The sequence below is a fragment of the Caenorhabditis remanei genome, chromosome IV (assembly GCF_010183535.1).
Source record: "Caenorhabditis remanei strain PX506 chromosome IV, whole genome shotgun sequence".
Lineage (NCBI taxonomy): Eukaryota > Metazoa > Nematoda > Chromadorea > Rhabditida > Rhabditidae > Caenorhabditis > Caenorhabditis remanei.
In genome coordinates this window covers 19,202,947-19,226,591 of record NC_071331.1, presented here as the reverse complement: position 1 = coordinate 19,226,591, position 23,645 = coordinate 19,202,947, and the positions used below count along the sequence as shown (strand labels likewise).

General features: G+C 37.0%; 4 protein-coding genes across 4 annotated transcripts; 3 read left to right on the top strand and 1 right to left on the bottom strand.

Moving 5' to 3' along the window:
• Positions 1–390: 390 nt before the first annotated feature.
• On the bottom strand, positions 391–1,642 carry GCK72_015222 (uncharacterized protein; the record flags this gene model as incomplete). Its single annotated transcript, XM_053730708.1, has 3 exons — positions 391–610; positions 803–968; positions 1,510–1,642. 3 exons carry the CDS (start codon positions 1,640–1,642, stop codon positions 391–393), a joined length of 519 nt encoding a protein of 172 aa, XP_053585480.1.
• A 554-nt stretch (positions 1,643–2,196) lies between these two features.
• GCK72_015221 (uncharacterized protein) lies at positions 2,197–4,930 on the top strand (the record flags this gene model as incomplete). Its single annotated transcript, XM_053730707.1, has 10 exons — positions 2,197–2,238; positions 2,659–2,792; positions 3,181–3,278; positions 3,334–3,469; positions 3,601–3,805; positions 3,857–3,935; positions 3,982–4,039; positions 4,094–4,156; positions 4,599–4,676; positions 4,765–4,930. The coding sequence occupies 10 exons, from the start codon at positions 2,197–2,199 to the stop codon at positions 4,928–4,930; spliced, it is 1,059 nt and encodes a 352-aa protein (XP_053585479.1).
• Positions 4,931–7,610: 2,680 nt separating this feature from the next.
• GCK72_015220 (uncharacterized protein) lies at positions 7,611–17,007 on the top strand (the record flags this gene model as incomplete). The annotated part of the gene is made up of 11 exons (XM_053730706.1): positions 7,611–7,904; positions 8,153–8,256; positions 9,045–9,684; positions 9,937–10,040; positions 10,087–10,183; positions 11,862–11,965; positions 12,012–12,108; positions 13,654–13,757; positions 13,804–13,900; positions 14,537–14,917; positions 16,837–17,007. The coding sequence occupies 11 exons, from the start codon at positions 7,611–7,613 to the stop codon at positions 17,005–17,007; spliced, it is 2,193 nt and encodes a 730-aa protein (XP_053585478.1).
• A 5,676-nt stretch (positions 17,008–22,683) lies between these two features.
• Positions 22,684–23,383, top strand: GCK72_015219 (uncharacterized protein; the record flags this gene model as incomplete). The annotated part of the gene is made up of 2 exons (XM_053730705.1): positions 22,684–23,061; positions 23,111–23,383. 2 exons carry the CDS (start codon positions 22,684–22,686, stop codon positions 23,381–23,383), a joined length of 651 nt encoding a protein of 216 aa, XP_053585477.1.
• Positions 23,384–23,645: the final 262 nt, after the last annotated feature.

The window sequence follows — 23,645 nt, the reverse complement described above, 5'->3', positions numbered from 1 at the left end:
CCGGTGGCAAGGTACCCTCATTACCCTGTAGTTCTCCGAGTCCTCACAATAAATACGCAAAGACACTCCGCCAAAAGCTCACGCGCCTACCGTATCCTCAGCGCGTCAGTTCACGTGGACACGTGTACTCCACGTGGCAAAAGTAGTTTTCTGAAGTCGGTTGGCTTTCAGAGTTAGTTCTAGTTTTAGCGTTGGTTGTTTAGCTTTTGTTTTGTAAGTTTTACGCTCTCTTATTCTATTTTCTTGCAATAAAGTATATTTATTGTAAGAAACTGTGTATTTGTCGTCTTATTTTTATTCGGAACCTATCACCCCGTATTCGTACGCGGGCAACTGAAGACAGAAGACATATTTTGTTTTAGAAACAGCAAATTGAAAAATATGTTTATTTCAAACAATATTAGCCAACATCAGTGAATTCGTCTGATCGTAGATACTCTCAATCTCCTCCACCACAAATTTCAAATCCGTTTCAGTCTCTCCCAAATGTTTCTGCATATCCGCGATTATGAATCCCATGTAAATGGTGGGTCCGCCAAGTAATAGCAACCCTGCAACTGCTCCTGCACCACATGCAGCTCGTTGTTTCTCAATCCAAAAGCCTTCGTTTCTAAATAAAAAGAAATATTAGTGTGTTACTTAAATTCTCGCGAAAAACGTATTAGCCGAGCATTTTTATTACAACCGCGCCCCACCGCAAACGAGAGAACAACTGCGAGAGACGCAGAGTTTTTCTCGCGCAGACTCAGACTCTCTCGTTTGCGGTGGAGCGTGGTTGAAAGAGAATGTGGACAGTTATTACCTTAAACACGTGAAGAGAGTGAATCGCGTGCCATCTCCCTGTGTTCCAGCAAAACCGTGATAGTGAGTATTCGTCACCAATGAGGCAACTTTTTTGAGACGTTCTGGGATACGGTGCTTCTCGAAATCTATCTTGAGTTGTTTGTTGGAGGACTCGGATACTCGTTCTGAAGGAATATTTGTTTTATAAATGATTTTTTGCAATGGTTCAATCAGAGAATCAATCAGATTTTGGCTTAAATACAGTTGAATACATTTTGGAACAGTACTTTTTTTTTAGAATTTGGAGGACCTAAATGGGACCGGAAGTTGAAAAGCAGAGAACATCCAAAACGGCTTTTTATTTCGAAAATAGATTTTTCACACATTCTGTTTAATTAAAATGTTTGTAGACACACTCTTGGTTTTTATAGTTTTCTGAAATCCTTTAGTGATTTCTAGTTTATTTTTAATTTTCTAAACCAGGAAAGACTCCAAAAGCATTTTTGAAAAGTTACCGTTTCAAAAACTTCTAATGGTTTTTGTAAACTTTCATCAAAACTAGTTCACTCATCTCTGCGTCGTAGCATATTTTTTCAAATCAAAACTTATAGAAATGCTGAGTCAAAACAGTTTCCACATCAACTAGAACACTAAAATCAAATACAGGAAGAGAAAGTTCTCCAAATGTTTACAATTCTCAGAAAAACTGAAAAGCTGCAGACATACCCAGCATAGTCTGCAATACCGCAACATCCTCCAATGTTCTTTGTTTCATCATTTTCCTTATCCTTTTCTTCATCTCGGCATCCGCTTTCTGGATTGCTTTCACGATTTCTTTGGCAGCGGTGGCGTAATCCATCTTGGTGGTTTAGCTGAAAAATGAACAGTGAAAAAAAATACAGAAAGAAACAGGTGGTGGTGAACCAAAACGTTATAATAAGACTTGTCATGGACCGGGTCGGAATCGAAGTTATTTTCCCTGCTCGTTTTGAACCAAAATTTAAATTTTTTGAATTTTTTTTTTGAAAAAGTCTAGTTTTCGACTAAAAATTGAAAATTCAATCAAAAAGTTAAGACTGGTTATCAGTTCTTTTGAAAAAAAGTCGGTAAATGTGTGAGTCACTCATTTTTATTGCTAACTGTTAGTTGTTTACAAATATTGTGTACGCAAAAAAAATTTTAGTGAAGAGAATAATAGCGATCAACTCAAGCAGTACAAAAGAGACGTAGAAAAGAGATGGCGTTTGATTGCTCATGTTAAAATAGTGACCATTGTGAAATAGAGAGTAGAAGAGAACGACTGGGTCAAAGTATCATTGCTTTGTCTAAATCTCCTCCTTCTTTTCTCATTGGACGTCTCTTTCTCAATGTTACGCAACATTCTGAGACAGAGACCGCAGGAGACATTGATTTATGGTCAAAGTGGAAAAAGAGGGAGGTTGGATGAAGAATACCGTTAGATGGAAGACGATTGTATCACTGAGCAGAAAATAAAATTGCGGAAAATCAAGAATTTTTTTTCGAAAATTCTTCGGGAAAAAATCTGTTTCAACGATTTCTCAAAACCAGCGAAACCAGTGAATTATTTGATTTGTTATGAAAATTAATTATACTCCCGTCAGAATTCATCCTATTCGAGCAGTTCTAATTTTTTTATGTAGTAAAAACTAACTTTCACACATTTACTGCACTTTAGAAAATTTTACGAATTAACTTTTTTTAACGGTGAAACAGTGTATCCTTAAACTCTGAATAACGACAATACTCATTCTTTATCTGGCTTCCAGCACTGATTTATTGATATTGTTTGGATTAAAATGCATTTTTCGCCAAGTAATAAAACAACTATGATTCTTTGAAGTTTCAAACTTTCAGGGTTTCAATGTCAGTCTGAAACTGACAACTGTCGATGGTGGAGTCATTGATCAATATAATTTCCGAGTAGACACAACGAATAGTCAAGGAATTTATGTGTATACCAGCTTGAGGCCGGGAACATTGGCTACGACGTGAGTAGACTTTATTGGAGGAATTTTCTGTTTCTCGGAAGTGATAAAATGTTTTAAAGTTTGTGAAATCTTACTTTCACAATCGTACGGTGTCATTTCACATAACAGTTGAGAACCATCTACTGTTATTAGCTCGGGACGGTTTTTACAACTGCGCTTCACCGAAATGCCCTTGAAAAATGTATCTTTTTCTCTGTGTCTCTCAACTTCGCACACAATTTTTCTCGATTTCGGTAGAGCGCGGTTGTAAGAAGCGTGCCGTGTAAATAAATAGAGTGAGATATGAACTAGTGTATAACTTTTGCACTGTTTCCATATTTTCCCACATCTGCTTTAAACTTGAAATTCCAATACTCTGTTGACTTTCCCAAACTTAGAACATTTTCAGAATCTCGATCGCCTGGGCCACCAACATTCCACCACCAAACCTCTCCACTACCACTACTTTCACTGGAACTACACCAACACTTGGACCAACAACTACTGGTGAGTCTACATGTCTGTCTGTCTGTTTATCTGTATATCCGAATGTCTGTTCCAGCTCCCAAACTTCCTGCGGATTGTGACGAAGTTGAGGACAAGACCTCAGGAATTCAAACGATTTACCCAGATGGTTCGAGTCCTGTCAACGTATATTGTGATCAAAAAACGTCAGGAGCGTATACAGTTATTCAGAGGTAACAGCAATCTGAAAATTTCAGTTTCAGAGTTTTCAGAAACAGGATTTTTTGAACTGTTTCAAAATGTTTACTTCTAAATATAATTTTTTTTGAATTTCGATAACTTTGTTATTCTACCTAATTTTCAGCCGTGGAACTACTACCAACATCACCTTCGACATTCCCTATGCCAATTACTCTGACTGGTTTGGCGAATCTGGAGTTGGAAATAACTTCTGGATGGGATTGGACAATATGAATGCATTGAGTAAAAATGGAAAGAGTTACTCACTTCAAATCGATTTGTGTTGTGGAACTGAATTGAGGGCTAAGCAGATTTATCACAACTTTAAGGTGAGTGTTTGTTCTATTGTTTCAAGAACTAAATGTAAACTTCTTTTCCAGGTTGACACCAAATTCAATCAATACAAATTGACAGCCACCGCTGATCTACCAGGGATTGGTTTGGATTATACATCTACAGGTTCATGACTCAGTCAAATATTTTAATAAAATCATCAGCTTTCCAGTAAAAGACATTGGAGCACCATTTGCAACTAATTCTACTTATATTCTACCGAAAGCAAAGTGAGTTTCTATTGTTGAACCGAATAAGCTCAAAGAATCAATTTGACTTTCAAGAGCGGAATGTGATCAATTCGATTACTATGACGATAATGATGCAGGACCATCGGTTGGATATGGGTGAGTTGGAAAGTGCGGTTTTTAAAAAATGTAAACATATCATCTATAGTTTTTGTTGAATTGTACCAGATCTGGATTTTCTATTGGAATCAATAGAAAATCCCTTGGCGGTGTTAATCAAAAAATTTTAGAACAGTAATATATTTTAAAAATTTCATGATTAAAATTCTATTGGACTTTATTGTTTATTCTGCAGACAAAAAACGAAACGTTCTAAAAAGAACATTGCCATTTTATTACAATGCTGCAACTGTAACTTAATTAGTTCCAAATATGCTGTCTCAGCTTGCCATAGTCCAACTAAACGTAGTTTTAATGCTGATGTTTAATAAAAAATTCTGAAACAGAATGTTTTCGAAAAAGTAGTAACCAATATGTGTACTAAACCACTGTATATTGTAGCATTCATTACAAATTTAAGAAACAGTAACCAATTTTTCAGAGGATGGTGGTATGGAAGTTGCGGTAATAACCTCAATGGATTCATGTATCCAAGTAGTAACCTGGATTGTTCTGTTAAGTAAGTTCAAATGTAATTGAACAAAGCAACTGTGTTTCGAATTCGTTCCATGTTTTATAAACTTCTTGAAACAGTAGAATTATTCCAGAAAATTCGACTCGACTCTTCTCCTCGGTATCAATATGAGAATAACTAATGGACAAGCTAATGGTGGTTATGACGTGGAGTTGGTGTCGTATGACCGTGTTCGCATGGCTTTATTCACGTTTGACTCATTGAATGTGGATAAGACTGATTCTTCGTTCTGTGGTTAATTCGGAAATGAGTATGATTATTGTGATGGTTTCTATAAATAAAATTTTTAAAATTATATGTTTCAAAACATACAAATATTATAAGTTCTTGCACTCGCATTACTGTTCTCACATTTTCTCGCATGTGATCCCATTTATTATTGCTCGCGTGATGACCGCAAAAAATATTAATACTTGAACTACAGTACTCTCTATGTGGAGAAACTCTACGAGTGACAACTGTTGTATTTTACATACAGTAGCGAGCATAAGTGAGTACCCCTAGGTACTTTTATGTGTAACTCAGCTGAATCATGTCCGTTTTGCCTAAACTTTTTTTTGAAAGGAAGCCAGAATATTCAGCAAAACGAATATAGGTGTTTTGAAAAACTTCCATCACTGATTTTTTCGATAATCGATTTTTCCTAATCTTGATTTGAAAATCCGAAAAAAAACTTTTTATTTTTCTCTTGGAGTTATTGAGTTTTTGATGTCAAAATGATGGAACATGTTCAAATAAACAAAAAATTATGTTGAATTGGTTTTTCAACTCCTGAGCATCGTGCTAGAGCTCCAGAAGTCAAAAGTAGTGCATTCGAAAAAACCTTCATAACTCCTCAAAAAAGGCTTCAAATTAGCCGAAACATGCACCAAAAGACGTGTCTTGAGTTTTTCTACAAACCAACATCAAAAAATTACAGATTAAGAAAAAATAATTTTTCTAATTTTTTCACTAAAATTTTTTTTTAATTCCTATTTTTTCTCAATTTCTGGTATTTTCTGACTACAACACGAACAAGGAACACATAAATGTGTTTTATTATGTGTGATAAAGCATCTTGCATGCAGTATTTGAAAGTTATGTTTGTTTTTCATCCAGAAAATACCAGAAATTGAGAAAAAATAGGAATTAAAAAAAAATTTTAGTGAAAAAATTAGAAAAATTATTTTTTCTTAATCTGTAATTTTTTGATGTTGGTTTGTAGAAAAACTCAAAACACGTCTTTTGGTGCATGTTTCGGCTAATTTGAAGCCTTTTTTGAGGAGTTATGAAGATTTTTCCGAGGACACTATTTTTGACTTCTGGAGCTCTAGCACGATGCTCATGAGTTAAGAAGCCAATTCAACATAATTTTTTGTTTATTTGAACATGTTCCATCATTTTGACATCAATAACTCAATAACTCCAAGAGAAAAATAAAAAGTTTTTTTTTGGATTTTCAAATCAAGATCAGGAAAAATCGATTATCGAAAAAATCAGTGATGGAAGTTTTTCAAAACACCTATATTCGTATTGCTGAATATTTTGACTTCCTTTCAAAAAAAAGTTTAGGCAAAACGGACATGATTCAGCTGAGTTACACATAAAAGTACCTAGGGGTACTCACTTATGCTCGCTACTGTATTCAATTTCACTTTTCTCTCGTTTTTTAAACAATTGATGATGTTTGGCAAAGATGATGAAAATAAAACACTATGTAGTTTTGAAAATATTTCGCATGAAAAAGAAGAATAAAGGCAGCTGTACAATCTGTATCATAGTTGTCCGGAATCCGGATTCCGGAAATTCCGGATTCCGGAATTCCGGGTTTTTTTTGACATTCCGGTTCCGGTTCCGGATTCCGGAAAATGAAAATTTTCATTCCGGTTCCGGATTCCGGATTCCGGAAAATGAAATTTTTCATTCCGATTCCGGATTCCGGATTCCGGTTTTTTGAAAAACTTCATTCCGGTTCCGGATTCCGGATTCCGGAAAATTAAATATTTGATTCCGGTTCCGGATTCCGGATTCCGGTTTTTCGGAAAATGGCATTCCGTACAACTATGATCTGTATGGAAACGACCTAAACTTCTGGTAGTAATACCATCGAAATAATTTTCATGAAAAAAAAATTTCAATGATTTTTCATGAAAGAAAGTATAGCTGCATTTTTAAGGAAATTCAGGCAAAGAACAACGGGTTACTGCTCCATTGGTTCTGAAAAGCTTTCAGGGCGAAAACATTTTCTAACACAAAACTTTTCACACATTTCAACTTTTTGTTTTTTTACGAATCTTCATGTCTGCATCATTAGTAGACAGACTTGTGGTTAAACGAAGCGGAGAAAAAAAACCAGATCATTTCTAGTTTGTTCTGATAAAAAATGTTGAGAGCAAAGCTCTCAACTTATGAATCATTTGCGGAAGTTTACTTCTTTTGCGGTCCCAACACAGTTTTTGTTGTAGCGAAAAGGGTTGGAAATAAGCAAATAAAATTGAATAGCATAATGATTGTAACATAATCAAAGTTATAGGAAAAGTTCTGATATTCTGGTATCGAGTTGATGGGGATATATGCATTGGAAGTATGTTCAGCCATTTCAGACAAAAAGTGATTTTCTTGGTATGTCTTTGAAGTATGTCTATACCTTTGTCTACTTCATTAGTTTCAACACGTACACATACGTGTTTTTTCCCACGGAAGTGAAAAAGACTTCAAGCGGAAATTGAACATGTCAGAAGAAGTGACTACTAGGCAACTACTGATAGAGCTCACATCAGTTCCAACATGAGTCTTACAACTGAGCAGCCTCGCTTGTTTTTTGTTTCCATCTATTCAAACCCGGAATATGAAAATTTCTCGTATCACTTTGACTACGTCACTGTCATAGTATTAGCAAGTTTCATTTGTTATATTCCAACAGTGTATGCAACTGTTAAAATGGTGCTGTTCCAGCATCCACAAAAATCATCAACTGATATTCATCCCTACGTCTACAAATCATTCCTTTGTATGCAAGTATCTAAACTTATAAGCTCTATTCTTGAGTTGATGATCATCAGATTACCACAGACAACCATTCTCACTTCTTACTACAGTACTCTGGAACGTGATAGTCCACTAAGAATTTTCGCCTCCGCATGCTTTTCACTTAACAATCTTTCTCAACTATTCACTGTTTTATTCTGTCTAATGAGACTTTTGGTTTTTTTGAATCGTCAAGCACGGTTCGAGGTAAGTTATATTGTTTTGTGATTTCTTATTATGAAGCAAATTATATCAGACGTATCGATGCATTTTTTGGATATGGTCAATCCCGTCAATTATCTTCTGTACTATTATTTATATTATTCATTTCTCAAAAGGTGTAGCCTGTATGACGTTTTTCTTTCCCTTTCAATACGGTGCTATCTTAGTCACATCCAATCTTTATGAGAGTGTATGTTTGTTTTTTGTAATTCTAATTTTTCAGAATATTTCAGAGACTTTATATTGCTATCGAGGCCATTTTTGACGCTCTTACTGCCACTTGTGTCGTTGTATTTACTTTATTAAAGTTGGTGAAACTGAAAAACATGAAACAGTTGTAAGTTTCTACTCAAAAAATTTTCTTAAAAGTAATCTGATTACAGAAGTAGTATTTCATCCAAAAACACAAAAGCAGAAAAGACGCTAACCATCACAATGTTTATTATTTTATTTCCTACTGTATTTGATTGGATCACCACTGTAAATTCATTCTCAGCTAATATTTCACTAACAAATATCATAATTCCAGGTTATAAGTCTCTATGCAACACAATATACATCCTATTTTATGTTGCTACGTCCACTTTTTCAAGATTTTCGAGTAAATGTTGTCTCATGGTATTTCTATTGGACTCATCCATATTTTAAAAAGAAGACTACTGTAACAAATTCATTGAACATTATGCCACGGAGTAATACTTAAGAAGCGAAGTTAATAATAAAAGATTTTAATATTTGATGTGAATGTTTTCATCGAAGTCATTTGTCAACCTTGGTTATCACAATAACCCGGACTGGCACTTTCTAGAATTTTCGCCCGTGCATTCGGAAGTAGATCGAAACGAACGGGATGATAACGTCAGCAAAAAAAAACAGTTCAGTGTGCAAGTTCAGATATATTATTTCCAACCAGACTGTTTGCTCAATTTTGGCCTCTTTCACCTTCTTTCTTATTTCTCGAAAATTGCCGACATTGTGACAGAGATCGGGACAAACCCCACACGCGTTTCATATATAAGAATGATATTTGCTCGTATCTTATGAACCGAATGATTTTTCAACAGATGTCTTTCAATGTCTTTCTTTCTACTCTACAAATCCCAATTCTAACTTTTCTCTTCACAGAAAGATGAACCTGATGAGATATACTTTTGTTTTGCCGTATAAACTTGTCTACTTTTTTGTCTACTTGATTATATTCAACACGTCCACATACGTGTTTTTTTTTTCGACTTCCCTTTCTTCATGCGGAAACTCGTCAGGTCAGAAGAAGAAGCGACTACTAGATATCTTCAGAAAGGGATCACATCAGTTCAACATGAATCTTTCAAATGAGCAAGTTGAAAAGTTTTATGTCTCCATCTATTTGAATCCAGAGTATGAGAATATCTCGTATCACTTTGACTATGTCACTGTCATTGTGATAGCCTGTTTTATCTGTTTTATTCCAACAATTTATGCTACCGTAAGAATGGTACTGTATCGACAACCACAGAAAACATCAACTGATATTCATCCCTACGTCTATAAATCATTCCTTTGTATGCAAGTATCTAAAGTTATCAGCTCTATCCTTTACTTGATTGTCATCAGAATACCCCAGACCACTATTCTCACTTCTTACTACAGTACTCTAAAACGTGATAGTCCACTAAGAATTTTTGTTGCCGCATACTTTTCACTTGACAATCTTTCTCAACTATTCACTGTTCTATTTTGTTCAATAAGACTCCTAGTTTTCATAAATAAAGAAGAGCGTTTGGAGGTAAGCTATATTATCTTGGGATTTGAAATTTTGAAGCAAATTATATCAGACCTATCGATGCATTTTTTGGATTTGTTCTTTCACCTCAGTTATTTTCTGTTCTATTATTTATATAATTCATTTCTTCTACGGTGTAGTATGTCTGCCGATTCTCTTTCCCTTTCAATACGGTGCTATATTAGTCACATCCAATATTTATTATGAGACTGTATGCTTATTTTCATGTATTTCTAATTTATCAGAATATTTCAGAGACTTTATTCTGTTGTTGAAGTCATTGTTAACGCAGTCATTTCTATTTGTGTCGTTGTGTTGACTTTATTGATGCTGATAAAACTGAAAAACATGAAACAACTGTGAGTTTTAACTCAAAAAATACTCCTAAAAGTAATCTGATTACAGAAGTAGCATTTCATCCAAGAACACAAAAGCAGAACGGACATTAACCATCACGATGCTTATTATTTTATTGCCTATTGTATTTGATCAGTTCTTCACTGTAAATCATCCACGTTTATTAGTTGAGCACAGTTCTTACAACTGCTCTCTACTGAAATCCCCTTGAGAAATGTATACTTTTCTCTGAGTCTCTCAATTTCTCATGAAATTTTCAATTACTACGGTAGAGCGTGGTTGTAAGAAGCGTGTCGTGCTAATAACTAATTTCCGAATATCATAATTCCAGATTATAAGTATCTATGCAGTTCAATATACATCATATTTTATGTTGCTTCGTCCCATTTTTAACGATTGTCGTGTGAATATTGTTTCGTGTTATTTCTATTGGACTCATCCATATTTTAAGAAGAAGACTACTGTAACTAACTCAGTGACTAACAAACCTACGATCCTAACTTGAAAGAGTACATATTGTGGTGAGTAAGACAATATGAATGTTCAAATAAATATTCATCGTAGGGACCGCAAAAGTAGAAAACATATACTGATGATTCATGAAAACACATGTGTAAACATTATTCCACGGAGCAATACTACAGGAGCAGCATTAATAAAATATTTTAAATTTGAATGTGAATGCTTTCATCGTAGTCAATTGTCTACCTTGGTTATCACTAACTCGGACTGACCCTTTCTAGAACTTTGATCTGTTTGTACCGAAATAAATCGAAACAAACGGAATGATAACGTCAGCGATTAAACCATTTTAGTTTGTAAGTTCAAAAAATTGTTTCCAATATTAGCTTTTTTCTAATGAACCGAATGATTTTGAACCTATGCTTGTCTGTTTGTTTTCTTTTCCACTTGTCCAAATTATATTTTCACAGAAAGATGAACCTGATGAGATATACTTTTGTTTTGCTTTATGAACTTGTCTACTTTTTTGTCTACTTCATTAGATTCAACACATACGTGTTATTTTCCCACTTCCGTTTCTTCATGTGGAAGCTCATTAGGTCAGAAGACGAAGAAGTGACTACTTGATATCTTCAGAAAGAGGTCACATCAGTTCCAACATGAATCTTTCAACTGAGCAAATTGAAAGTTTTTATGTCTCCATCTATTTGAATCCAGAATATGAGAAGATCTCGTATCACTTTGACTACGTCACTGTCATAGTGATAATCTGTTTTATCTGTTTTATTCCAACTGTGTATGCAACTATTAAAATGGTACTCTTTCGGAATCCACAAAAATCATCAACTGATATTCATCCCTTCGTCTTCAAGTCATTCCTTTGTATGCAAGTGTCTAAAGTTATCGGCTCTATTCTTGACTTGATAGTCATCAGAATACCACTGACAACTATTCTCACTTCTTTCTACACTACTTTGGAACGTGATAGTCCGCTGAGATTTTTCACAGCCGCATGCTTTTCACTTAACAATCTTTCTCAACTATCCACTGTTTTATTTTGTTTAATAAGACTTCTAGTTTTCATGAATAATCAAGAGTGTTTGAAGGTAAGTTGTATTACTTTGAGATTTCAAATTTTGAAGCAAATTATCTCAGATTTAACGTTGCGTTTTCTGGACTTGGTCAATCACCTCATTTATCTTCTGTGCTGTTATTTATATTATTCATTTCTTCTACGGAGTAATTTGTCTGCCGCTTCTCTTCCCTTTTCAATACAGTGCTATATTGGTCACATCCCAACTTTACTATGAGATTGTATGTTCATTTTTTGTATTTATAATTCAGTTATTAGAAAATTTCAGAGGCTTTCTGCTGTTGTCGAAGTAGTTTTCAACGCAGTCATTTCCATTTGTGTCGTTGTATCAACTTTATTAATGCTAGTGAAACTGAAAAACATGAAACAACTGTGAGTTTCAACTAAAAGTATGTTCTTAAAAATAATCTGATTACAGAAGTAGTATTTCATCCAAAAACACAAAAGCAGAAAAGACACTAACTATTACGATGTTTATTATTGTATATCCTACTGTACTTGATGAGTTCATCGCTGTAAATTCATCCTCATCTGAATAACTCATTTCCGAATATCATAATTCCAGGTTATAAGTCTCTCTGCTCCTCAATATACATCCTATTTTATATTGCTCCGTCCCATTTTTCAAGATTTTCGTGCGAATATTGTTTCGTGTTATTTCTATTGGAATCATCCTTATTTTAAGAAGAATACTACTGTAACAAACTCATTGAATATCACGATCTTAACTTGAAAAAGTATTGTGGAGAATAACACAATGCGAATGTTCAACTAAACATACATCTCATATGTAGAGACCGCAAAAATAGAAAACATATACTGATCGGACTGACACTTTCTAGAAATTTGATCCGTTTGTGTAAATAATAGAACATTTTAAATTTGAATGTGAATGCTTTCATCGTAGTCAATTGTCAACCTTGGTTATCACATTAACCCGGGCTGACACTTTCTAAAATTTTGATCCGTTTGTACCGAAATAAATCGAAACAAACGGAATGCTAACGTTAGCGATTAAACCATTTTAGTGTGTAAGTTCAAATAAATTTTCAATATTTGCTCGTATCTCATGAACCGAATGATTTTTGAACAGATGCCTTTCAATGCCTTCTTTTCTTCTCTACTATTGCAAACTATACCTTCTTTCTTCACAGAAAGTTTTTGCTTCTCAGAAAGATATACCAGATGAGATATGATTTTGTCTTGCTCTATAAACTTGTCTACTTTTTTGTCTACTTCATTAGATTCAACACGTACGTGTTTCTGACGACTTTCGTTACTTCATGCGGAAGCTCTTCCAGTCAGAAGAAGAAGTAAATGTTATGTAACTACTAAAAGAGATCACATCAGTTCAACATGAATCTTTCAAATGAGCAAGTTGAAAAAATGTATACCTCCATCTATTTGAATCCAGAATATGAGAATTTCTCGTATCACTTCGACTATGTCACTATCATAGTGATAGCCAGTTTTATTTTTCTCATTCCAACAGTGTATGCAACTATTAAAATGGTACTCTTCCGGAATCCACAAAAATCATCAACTGATATTCATCCATACGTCTATAAATCATTCCTTTGTATGCAAGTCTCTAAAGTTATCAGCTGTATTCTATACTTGATTGTCATCAGAATACCATTGACAACTATTCTAACTTCTTACTACAGTACTTTAGAACGCGATAGTCCACTAAGAATTTTCACAGCCTCATATTTTTCACTTGACAATCTTTCTCAACTATTCACTGTTTTATTTTGTTTAATAAGACTCCTAGTTTTCATAAATAAAGAAGAGCGTTTAGAGGTAAGTCATTTTCTAATATTTTGGAATTTCAAATTTTAAAGCATATTATATCAGACGTATCGATGCATTTTTTTTATTTGGTTAATCACCTCAGTTATCTTCTGTGCTGTTATTTATACTTTTCATTTCTCTTACGGTGTCGTCTGTCTGCCGATTCTCTTTCCCTTTCAATACGGTGCTATATTAGTCACATCCAATCTTTATAAGAGTGTATGTTCATTTTTTGTATTTCTAATTCAGTTATTAGAAAATTTCAGAGACTTTATACTGCTGTCGAAGTCATTTCATACGCACTCACTACCATTTGTGTCGTTGTATTGACTTTGTTAATGCTGGTGAAACTGAAAAACATGAAACAACTGTGAGTTTCAAATCGGAAAATATTCTTAAAAGTAATCTAATTACAGAAGTAGTATTTCATCTAAAAATACAAAAGCAGAAAAGACATTAACCATCACGATGCTTATTATTTTATTTCCTATTGTATTTGATGAGATCTTTACTGTAAATTTATCCTCATTTAATTAACTCATTTACAAATATCATATAATTTCAGATTATAAGTCTCTCTGCACCTCAATATACATCCTATTTTATGTTGCTTCGTCCTATTTTTCACGATTGTCGTGCGACTGTTGTTTCGTGTTATTTCTATTGGAATCATCCTTATTTTAAGAGGAAGACTACTGTAACAAACTCATTGAATATCACCATTCTAACTTGAATGAGTATTTTGGAAAATGTGACAATAGGAATGTTCAAATAATCATTGATCTCATACGTAGTGACCGCAAAAATAGTAAACATACACAGACGATTCATGAGAAACCAAATGGTTTTTGAACCCATGCTTTTCACTGTTTTCTAGTCCAAACTAAAACTTCTCACCCCACAGAAAGATGAACCTGATGAGATATTTTTTTTTGTCTTTCAAGTTTGTCTATACCTTTGTCTACTTCGTTAGTTTCAACGCGTACACATACGTGTTTCCTCCTTATGTCCGCCTCTTCAAGCGGAAATTGGACATGTCAGAAGAAGTGACTACTAGGTAACTACTGATAGATCAGTTCCAACATGAGTCTTACAACTGAGCAGCCTCGCCTGTTTTATGTTCCCATCTATTTACACCCAGAATTCCAGAGTGTCTCGTATAACATTGACTTTGTCACTGTCATTGTGGTAGCCACTTTTATTTGTTTTATTCCAACTATTTATTCTACCGTAAGAATGGTACTGTATCGACATCCGCAAAAATCATCAACTGATATCCATCCCTACGTTTTCAAATCATTCATTTGTATGCAAGTATCCGAAGTTCTATTTACAGTAACTGACTTCGGTGTTGTCAGAATTGCATGGACAACAGTTATGACTTCTTACTACAGTACTTCAGCACCTGATAGTCCTCTAAGAATATTTGTAGCTGCTTTCTATTCATTTGCATATCTTTCTCAACTATTCATTGTTCTATTCTGTCTTGTGAGACTTCTGGTTTTCATGAATAACCAAGATCGTTCCGAGGTAAGAAATGTTATTTTGGGATTCTGAATTTTAAAACGAATCAATTTAGACTTACCGTTTAATTTTCTGGTTTTGGTTAATTACCTCAATTATATTCTGTATTGTTATTTATATTATTCATTTCTCGGAAGGTGTAGTCTGTCTGTCGTTACACTTTCCGTTTCAGAAAGGACGCTAACAATGACAATGTTCTTAATTTTAATTCCAACTGCGTTCACTCAACTCATTACAGTAACCTAATTTTGGTCTTGCTAGTTTCCAATTCTCCTATATTCAGATAATGTGCCTCGTTGCAATACAGTACTCCGCCTATTTCCTTCTATTTCGTCCTATTTTTTTGGATTGTCGTGTGAATATTGTTTCGTGTTATTTCTATTGAACTCATCCATATTTTAAGAAGAAGACTATTGTAACTAACTCAGTGACTATCAAACCTACGATCCTAACTTGAAAAGACATATTGTGGAGAATAAGACAATGTGAATTTTCAAATTAATATTCTTCTCATACTTCTCAAAATTGTTCCATTCTTGTCGATATACCCGCCTAACCGTTTTAAATTACAATTAAACATTTTGTATCAGACGTTTTCATATTTCTACGCGGAAAACGAAATCGAAATAACGATGAAGATTGTTAGAAAGGAAGCGTTTCAGTCTGACCCAACATTCCTTTCCGGTTTTTGTATTTTAGTGTTTTGATCTTTCCTATTTTACAAGAAAAATGTCTACTCTCAAACCATTTCACAACTACCTTTTTTCGTGATGACTGGCTATAAAGAAGAATGTACATAAAGTATTCAAGAACTGCTTGTTTTCACTGAAAAGGTGTTTCTTATCACAAAAACTTCTCGAATGAGACACTTTGTTATGGTCTAGCGGAAATTAAGACAAGAAGACACTACTACTACAGCTAGCTATACAATATCTCATTCGATAACATGAAGCAGTCACCCAATGCATATAGTCTTATCAACACACTTCCAGAATATCAGAAATTCTCGTATCACTTCGACTACGTATCTATAATTGTTCTGATAACTATGATCTGTTTCATTCCCACCCTGATCTCGACTTTTAAAACAGTTTTGTATTACTATAACAATTCCGCTCAAAACTCACCGAATACCATTCATCCCTATGTTTTTAAATCTTTTGTTTATATGCAAGTTAGCAATATAGCCGACACAGTTTTTGATTTTTCAATCATCAGAATTCCACTCACTTCAGTTATCACTTCGTATTTCAGTACTATGGAATCTGATTCTCCTGTTAAATATATGATAGCTGGTTACTATTTATTTGAGTATATTTCTCAATTATTCACTGTATTATTCTGCTTAATAAGACTTTTGGTCTTTATTGACTCAAAAAATTATTTGAAGGTTGGTACAGACTATCTGAAACAAAACAATCTTCAGTTTCAGGCAAGTAGTCTCATCTTTCGAATCTTCCCAGTCCTCTCTATTATTATCTGTATCATTGCTTGTGTCCCTTATAATCTGTACGGAGTTGTTGCGATTCAATTGGACATTCCATTTCAATACGGGGCAATTGTGTTTACATCAACATTTTCCTATACAAGTGTAAAAACTTAAACTGTGAGACTGGCTCAATTTCACTATTGATTTCAGAGAATTCAATCTATTGGAAGGTTCATTTTCTTTGGTTTTGTCACAACTTCAATTTTATTATTGACTTTGACAATGTTGTGGAAACTAAGAAGTTTGAAAAACTGTAATTGTTAACTGTACATTATGCTGAAAAAAATTTCCTTTTGCAGAACCACCATCTCTAATCAAAGCATGAAAGCAGAGACCACATTGACTATCACCATGTTTCTCATCTTGATACCTTCGGTCTTGAATCAAATCATTATCGTAAGTCCTGTTTCTTAACCGAAAACATATCAATTTATAGTTAGCAAGCTTCTTTGCCACAAGTTATGCATCCTACATTATACTCATTCGTCTGATTTCAATGGATTGTCGTGTCAATATTGTCTCTTGGTATTTCTATTGGACTTATCCTTATTTCAAAAAGAGTATAGTTCCGAAAACTGTAAATGCATGGTCGGTGACTAATTGCTGAGATAAAGTATTTACATTGATAGATTTCGAATATCGCATCTTCAATACATCCTCTTCAGAGCTGTGCAGAATTCCTTCCTCCGACATCGTTCTTTCGACTTCCGGACGTTTTTTCACTTCCGACTTCCGAACTTCCTACTTCCTTTTTTGAAAAATTTACTTCCGCACAGCTCTGATCTCTTTTTTAAATATATTTCTTCGCCAATAAATCTATCTATGAGAAAATTATTTCTTTTTTAGTGAAGGACCGCAGAGCATTGCGAAAAAAAAAACGAAGGACCCAAGTTCCTACCGTAATAAGAATTGAAGTTTTGTGTTTATCATTAGAGCGCACGCCCTCAACACAGAAGTTTCAGCGCAATACAAGCTTCTCTGAAAAATCCGACGCTCTCTCTCTGAGAACACCAATTAATTTCATTCTACTCGTTATTCTGTCAAAAATATAATCAGAAAACTGAATTTTCCATTTTAAAATGTACTTTGAATGTTTTTTGAATTTTCGAAGCAATGTTTACATTTTTCCAATCTGCACTTTGTTCGACATAATCTCATTGAAAAAAGAACTCATTCAACACATAATGATGCAAAATTCAACTTAAAATGATGCGAAATCACCTTTATTTCGCAACAGATCTAGACTTGACTTCAGATGTTTGATCAATGAGATTTTCAGGAAAATATGTAAGAAAACATTTTCAAGAAAGGAGTACGCAAATCGGTTACCTAGGTGACGGGTGACCAGGTAAACCACTTTTTTTTCATCATTTCTCAACTGTCCAGTGGGTTGAAAGCATTTTAGAACTTTGGAAGTAAAACATTTTTAAATTTTAAAGAAAATATATTTTGGATTTATTGTTTCAATAATTTCGCGTTATTCAAAAATATACAAGGACAATTGATAGTATGTTGCAACATGTTGATATACTTTGGTGTCCATCCACCTGTCTGACTGTCTGTCTGTACATCCGGATGTCCACAAATCCCTCTGTCCATTTGTCCACTGTTGACAGTTGCCAGGTCCCCGATCAGGCCTCTGTCCCACTCCAAACTGAAATGCATTAATTGATTGGATAAATTATTCTAATTTATTCAATTATATTTATGTATTTTACTTTCTGTTATTAATTCCCTTTTTTCCTTGTTTTTCACTATTATTGTATTAAGAATTTATTCCTTTTTTACAGTTCAAATCGCCGCCAACTACGATGTCTGCGTCTCTACTACAGTTCAAGGCGCATGCCGTTTCCACCACGAGGAACTCCCACCACGACACACGGGAAACGACTGCCACAGTAGCTGACCGACATCCTCGCTGGCCTATTATTAATTACCCCCTTTTAGAGTTGTTGTTTTTACCACGAGAGAAGTGGGTTTGTACCGCGAATCCTTCTAGGAGGCGCTAGTCTGAACTCGCTGAGAGCTCTTAGCAAGAAACCGCGAGAATTCTCTACTGAGAATTCCTACGCAGTAGCTTTCTAATCAGTTACCTCGTTCCCCCATTATCTCTGTGCTTTGATGTAAGAGCTCGATCAGTTAAAGGTTTTAATGCCGACACTTCGTGTCATGCTTTTCCCTTAATAAACTGGTTGTTGAATAAACCGCGTAACAGTACATCGGGTCCTGCCTTCCACTGAACCACCTGAATTAGCAGGAAACCACCGAGACGTGTGACACCCTCGACGGCTAATAACCGGCGGCCTTCTATCCTTAGAAGGGGTGGCCACATTTGGTGCATCAGACCGTGTTTCCGGTCTCGCGTAGGCGAAAAAATCAATTTATTGATTTTTTCTCCGACGCGAGCGAACCAGTCGGTTGCTCATCGGTTCTCAAAAAATTCTCGAATTTTTTGGGCCCTAAAAATCGTTAACTCGATTTTATGTACATTTTCGCTAGTTTTTTCTTGAGAAAATGGCGTGAATGGGTCGAAAACTGGGTTCTCCGCCTTTTTTTCGTAATTTTCGTCGCCTCTCGTTTTGAATTTCGCGCCAATGTGGCAGCGTCCTTTAAATCGGGGGCAAACGCGCTCTAATGAGACGGACCGTTTTAGGCCCGAATTATTACCGCGAGCGGCGAAAAACAATCATTCTGTTCACTTTTCGGAGCGATTTCGTCCGATTTTTCGTGATTTTTCGCGGAAAATCCGATGGAACCCGCACGAAAAGGCGATTTTCGACCGCGAATATCCGATTTATCGGATTTTACCGCGAAAAATCGTTCTTTTTTCTCGAAAAATTCCTCTGGTTCGAGAATTCGAAATTTTTTCGAAAATTTCTCGAGTGCTCGCCATTTTTTGGGATTTTTCGGCAAAATAGAATGATTTGCATACCGAAAATCGCTATTTCTTTTAGCGAAAATGGGTAAAAAGCTCGAATTTTGAAGTTTTTCGAAAATTTCGAAATTTTTTGAGAATTTTATCATTTTTTCGCGAAGAAATATGGACCGCGGTGTATATTCGGATTCAGTATGGCTTCTGGATGCGTTCGTTTCGCATTTTTTCCTCGTTTCGGTTCAGTTTTTGGACATTTTCGGACTTTCGAAATATTTCGAAAATGCCAAAATCGATCGAAACCGGAAAAAATCGATACGATCTAATTCTGAGAAGCAATGCTTTGAGTCTGAAATGTCTCTAGTGGAAATCCACGCCGATTCGGAGCTCTGTAGTTTCGAAACCGCGAGGAATTCCTAAAAAAACCGGGGGCCCTTGGTAGCGCTGGCGCGGTCGGTTTTAAGGTATTTTTTCTTCGGGAAAGATTCCTGAAAAATCGATAGCGCTGACGCTGCCTTGGGTCGGTGATCAGCTCGAAGTGTGGAGTCGGGGAAGCGGGGATTTCTATCCTCGCGGCTCGGATTTTGCGCTTCTTGAGTGATTACAGGCGTGCCCCCTTGTGTGAAGCCTCGCATGTCGAGTAGTTGTGGGTGTGCTCACGAGTACGGGCTAGCGGTTGCTCTTCGGAGCGACCGGGGCTCGCGAAGCTCTGTGTCAGTCCCTTAGTCTCCCCCTGTGACCACCTGCACCTTCGGGTACTAACGGTCAGCCAGGAGACGGGGAAAGTCATATCTTCGCGAGAACAACTGTTCAGGTAGGGGTAAGCCGTCCCAGGCTGCATAGCCGGGGCCATGTGCTCAGAACAGTACTAGCAAGTGGTCGTGAAACACTTTAGGAGTTGACGCTCTCTCCTCGTCGGATGTTCTCGTGGTTCTCGCAGCAATGCTTGAGGATCGCTTGAGAGTAACCGGCAGTCGTTTGAGGATTGAGAGCACGACTTTACCACAATTATTTCCGACATGCTTGAGGGCTTCGTGTGTTGTAAGACGCTAGTGGGTAGCGCGTAGCTTCTTGTTGGTAGCATTTGCGATCGCTGCCGGAGCCAGAAGAAGTCGATTATCGATTTTCTTTCCGCTCCCGTAGCGAGCGCAATATGGAGAGATGAGTGATGGAGGTGCTGGGTCTCCGAAGTCCGCTCCTTCGCTTGGCGAAGGCGTCGGATTTTCGCAGATCCGCTAATCTATCAGTGTATTTCTTCTGGTGTTACTTATTGAGAATTTACCGCGCTTTCAGAGTAGTTGAGGAATAGGGATTGTAATCGATCGATAATTCCGCAGGTCCGTAGTTTTCGTTCTGAAACTGGTTGAGTTCCGGCTGAGGCCCTGATCTCGAAAGCAGTCTGCAATTTGTCAGTCACACTGCGAGTAGAGTTTCTCGGCGATCGAGCAGTTGGAAAACACGTGTTTCAGGGCGAGAGTTGGGGATATTCCGGAATTGTATGATCATTTTGAACTCTTGAACTCAAAAACTCACCGCGATCGCAGATACACGTTGTAATTTCACACTGTCTTCTGTAATGAAATGCTCGGCGTTCTGGGCTAATCGCTCATTCTCTTTGATCGTTGCATAACGTAATAGGAGGATGAACGAGGGGTTTTGACCGCGAGCACATTTGGTGTGAGTTGTTCCATAATTTGAGTGATTGGACGGTTCTCCGGTACCCGAATATTGTATCGATTCTTTTCGATATGGTATTTGAGTCCGCGATTAGAACTGACCTCGTATCTCTCGGAGAATGTGAGAAACAAAGCATCGAGTGGGCGCATTCCACATGGAACTGCACCTTTCGGAGCAGAAGACTGAGTTCGAGAGCTGGAGACTATTCTCTAGCGCTCGGGCGACAGGACATATTCAGTAGCGTTTATGACGTGAGCTGAAAGAGTCCACCCGGTTATTCCGACATTCCGGTAACATCCCCGGAGGTATGGCTACTGCTGTCTTACCTTTGGCGATTAACTCCCGAATTAATCGGAGCAGTCGGCTATGTTGTTCAGATTGTATGTTTTGTATTCCTTTTGTTGTATTCATATTTTGTATACAGGTTTCAGAGTACCGCGTGAGGAGGATGTCTTGCAGGCATCCTCTGGCCCCCCGGAGCGTGGGTAACCGCGTAACGGGAGGATTCTAACAATGGAGTAGATACGGTGAGTCTCGTGATTCGGTGTTTCAGTAGCTTCATTCGAGGATTCTACTTCACTTGTGAAGGAGGATACTCGGGTAGAGAGTGCACTCGCATCCTCTGGCCCCCCGGAGCAATGGTATTCTTTGGAATCCCGTTGCTCCAGAGGACCAATACAGCAACTGGAATGTCCGAAACTCGATGAATCTCTTTGTCTACTCTTGTGTTATCATTCGGTACCGCGAGACTATCTTTACGAAATTTATAATCTGATTCAATATAGAACTCTGAGTATCTAATAACGACTTTGAGTGATTGAGTTGAGGAGATAGCGGGTCTATAAGAAGTCTCGGCTTACGAGATATCTCAGAACCCCGTGGTCGCCTCAGGTCGTGAATTCTTGGGAGCATTCTCCGTAGAAACTCGTTTCTATCAGCGCTGTCTTTCTCACCGCGGTTTCGTATCGTTATCCCGTCACGTCGCGTGGCTTTTGTGTACTGCTTTTTATACACATTAGTGACGAGAGTAACGAAAGAAACCGGAGTGAGATTTACCGCGAAGCTTGAATTCAGACTCGATTACTCCAATTCCGTTTAGAGAAAGAGCATAAACTACGCGGTGCAGTTGTTTTCTTCGTTGTGTTGGCAGTTGAGAGAGATCTTCGTGAGTAATTTCCGAGATGGGTATAGATCTGGCGAAGGGGGTGTCCGAAAGGACGCGTTTAGTAGTCATTGAGCATATCAGAAGGGTGAGGTTTTCGAGCTTCTTCGCTTCGTGACATCGACGAAATTATTCACGGAACTCTCAATTCTCTTAGAGGTCACGGAGGAATTCGGAAGTTCTGAATTTAGTACGTAGATCACACAAGACACGGAGTTTACAATTCATCGCAAGATCCGTCATGATCTTGAAGCCTCTAGTAAGTTTAGAGTATGGTGGCTTCGGCTACTGTATCTTTGCTTTTTCGCTTAGCTTTAGAATGGTTAAGTTTGGGTTGCGCCGAACTTTTCTCGTGTTGCTCTGATAGAGTGAATCTGAGAAGGTGACTCCTTCGAAAGAATCGTTCTATTAATCTTCCAACATTCTGACCTTCGCGTTTTCGAATTCGCAGTATTTTCTCTTTTTTGAATCTTGTAGAGTCTGCCGTGCACGTTGTCGTTGTTGTTAGAACTCGTTTTCCTTCGAGATTCGCTGATCTAACCCTTGTTTTTTAAGTGACCTCGACGGAAACGATGGCTAACCGCGACGAGTCTTCTCGAAATTTTAGAATCGTGACAGCGCACCACGTTCACAGTAAGGCTAACCAGGATTCTAGGAGAGAAAATGCAGATGATGGTGTTTTAGATTTTGTCAGATCTGCTGATGGAACTCGTAGTTCACGCCCAGTCCCTCGAACGGTGGAGGCCACGGTCGACAGTCTTCTCGAGTCCATCGATAAGGCTACGTTGATCAGTGACCGACTCAACGACTTCATGAAGGATAACTCCATGGAAAAGATCGAGAACCGCGTCACTCAGAAAGTCCTTGCGCAGTTGAGACAAGAAAAAGGAGAGACCTCGTGCGCTATGAAGGAGCTTCGCATCTTGCGCGCCCGAATTGAATCGCAGAAGGTAACTAATTTTGTTCTAAATATCCCAACGTCAAACCCCGATGTTGCAGAAATTTGCGAAATTCTACGAGAAGGTTTCTATTGGCATCCAGAAGGGAGAGGTCAGCACCGCGGAAGTCGATACTGGCATCGACTTATTCGATGCCATGTTAACCATGGAAGCAGATTCGGATTCTTCAAGAGATTCGAAAGAAGCCTCTGACGGCGAGCCAAGCTCCCCGTACGAAGTTTCGGTCGCATTGCTCGAAGAGCCGTATGTTAGACCACGTGATGGAGCCCAGCCAGAAAACTTTCTCGGCTATACGCTCAATTACGAGACCTAATCATACGAACCCGTATCTTCCTTTCATACAACGACTTCTACCGCGTGTTATATCTCTCTCTTCTAATACCTCTGACCTACACCTCGCTGCAACATCTTCACTTCATCGGACTACAATCTAGGATCATCTTCTATCCGTTAATTTTTGTTGTTTGTGTTTACTCTTTAGTAAATATGTTCTGATATAATGAGCCAGTTCCCGCGAACTCGTGTTTTTTGTGTTCTTGCATATTTTCTTATTGTTTAACTGGTACCTACCAGAC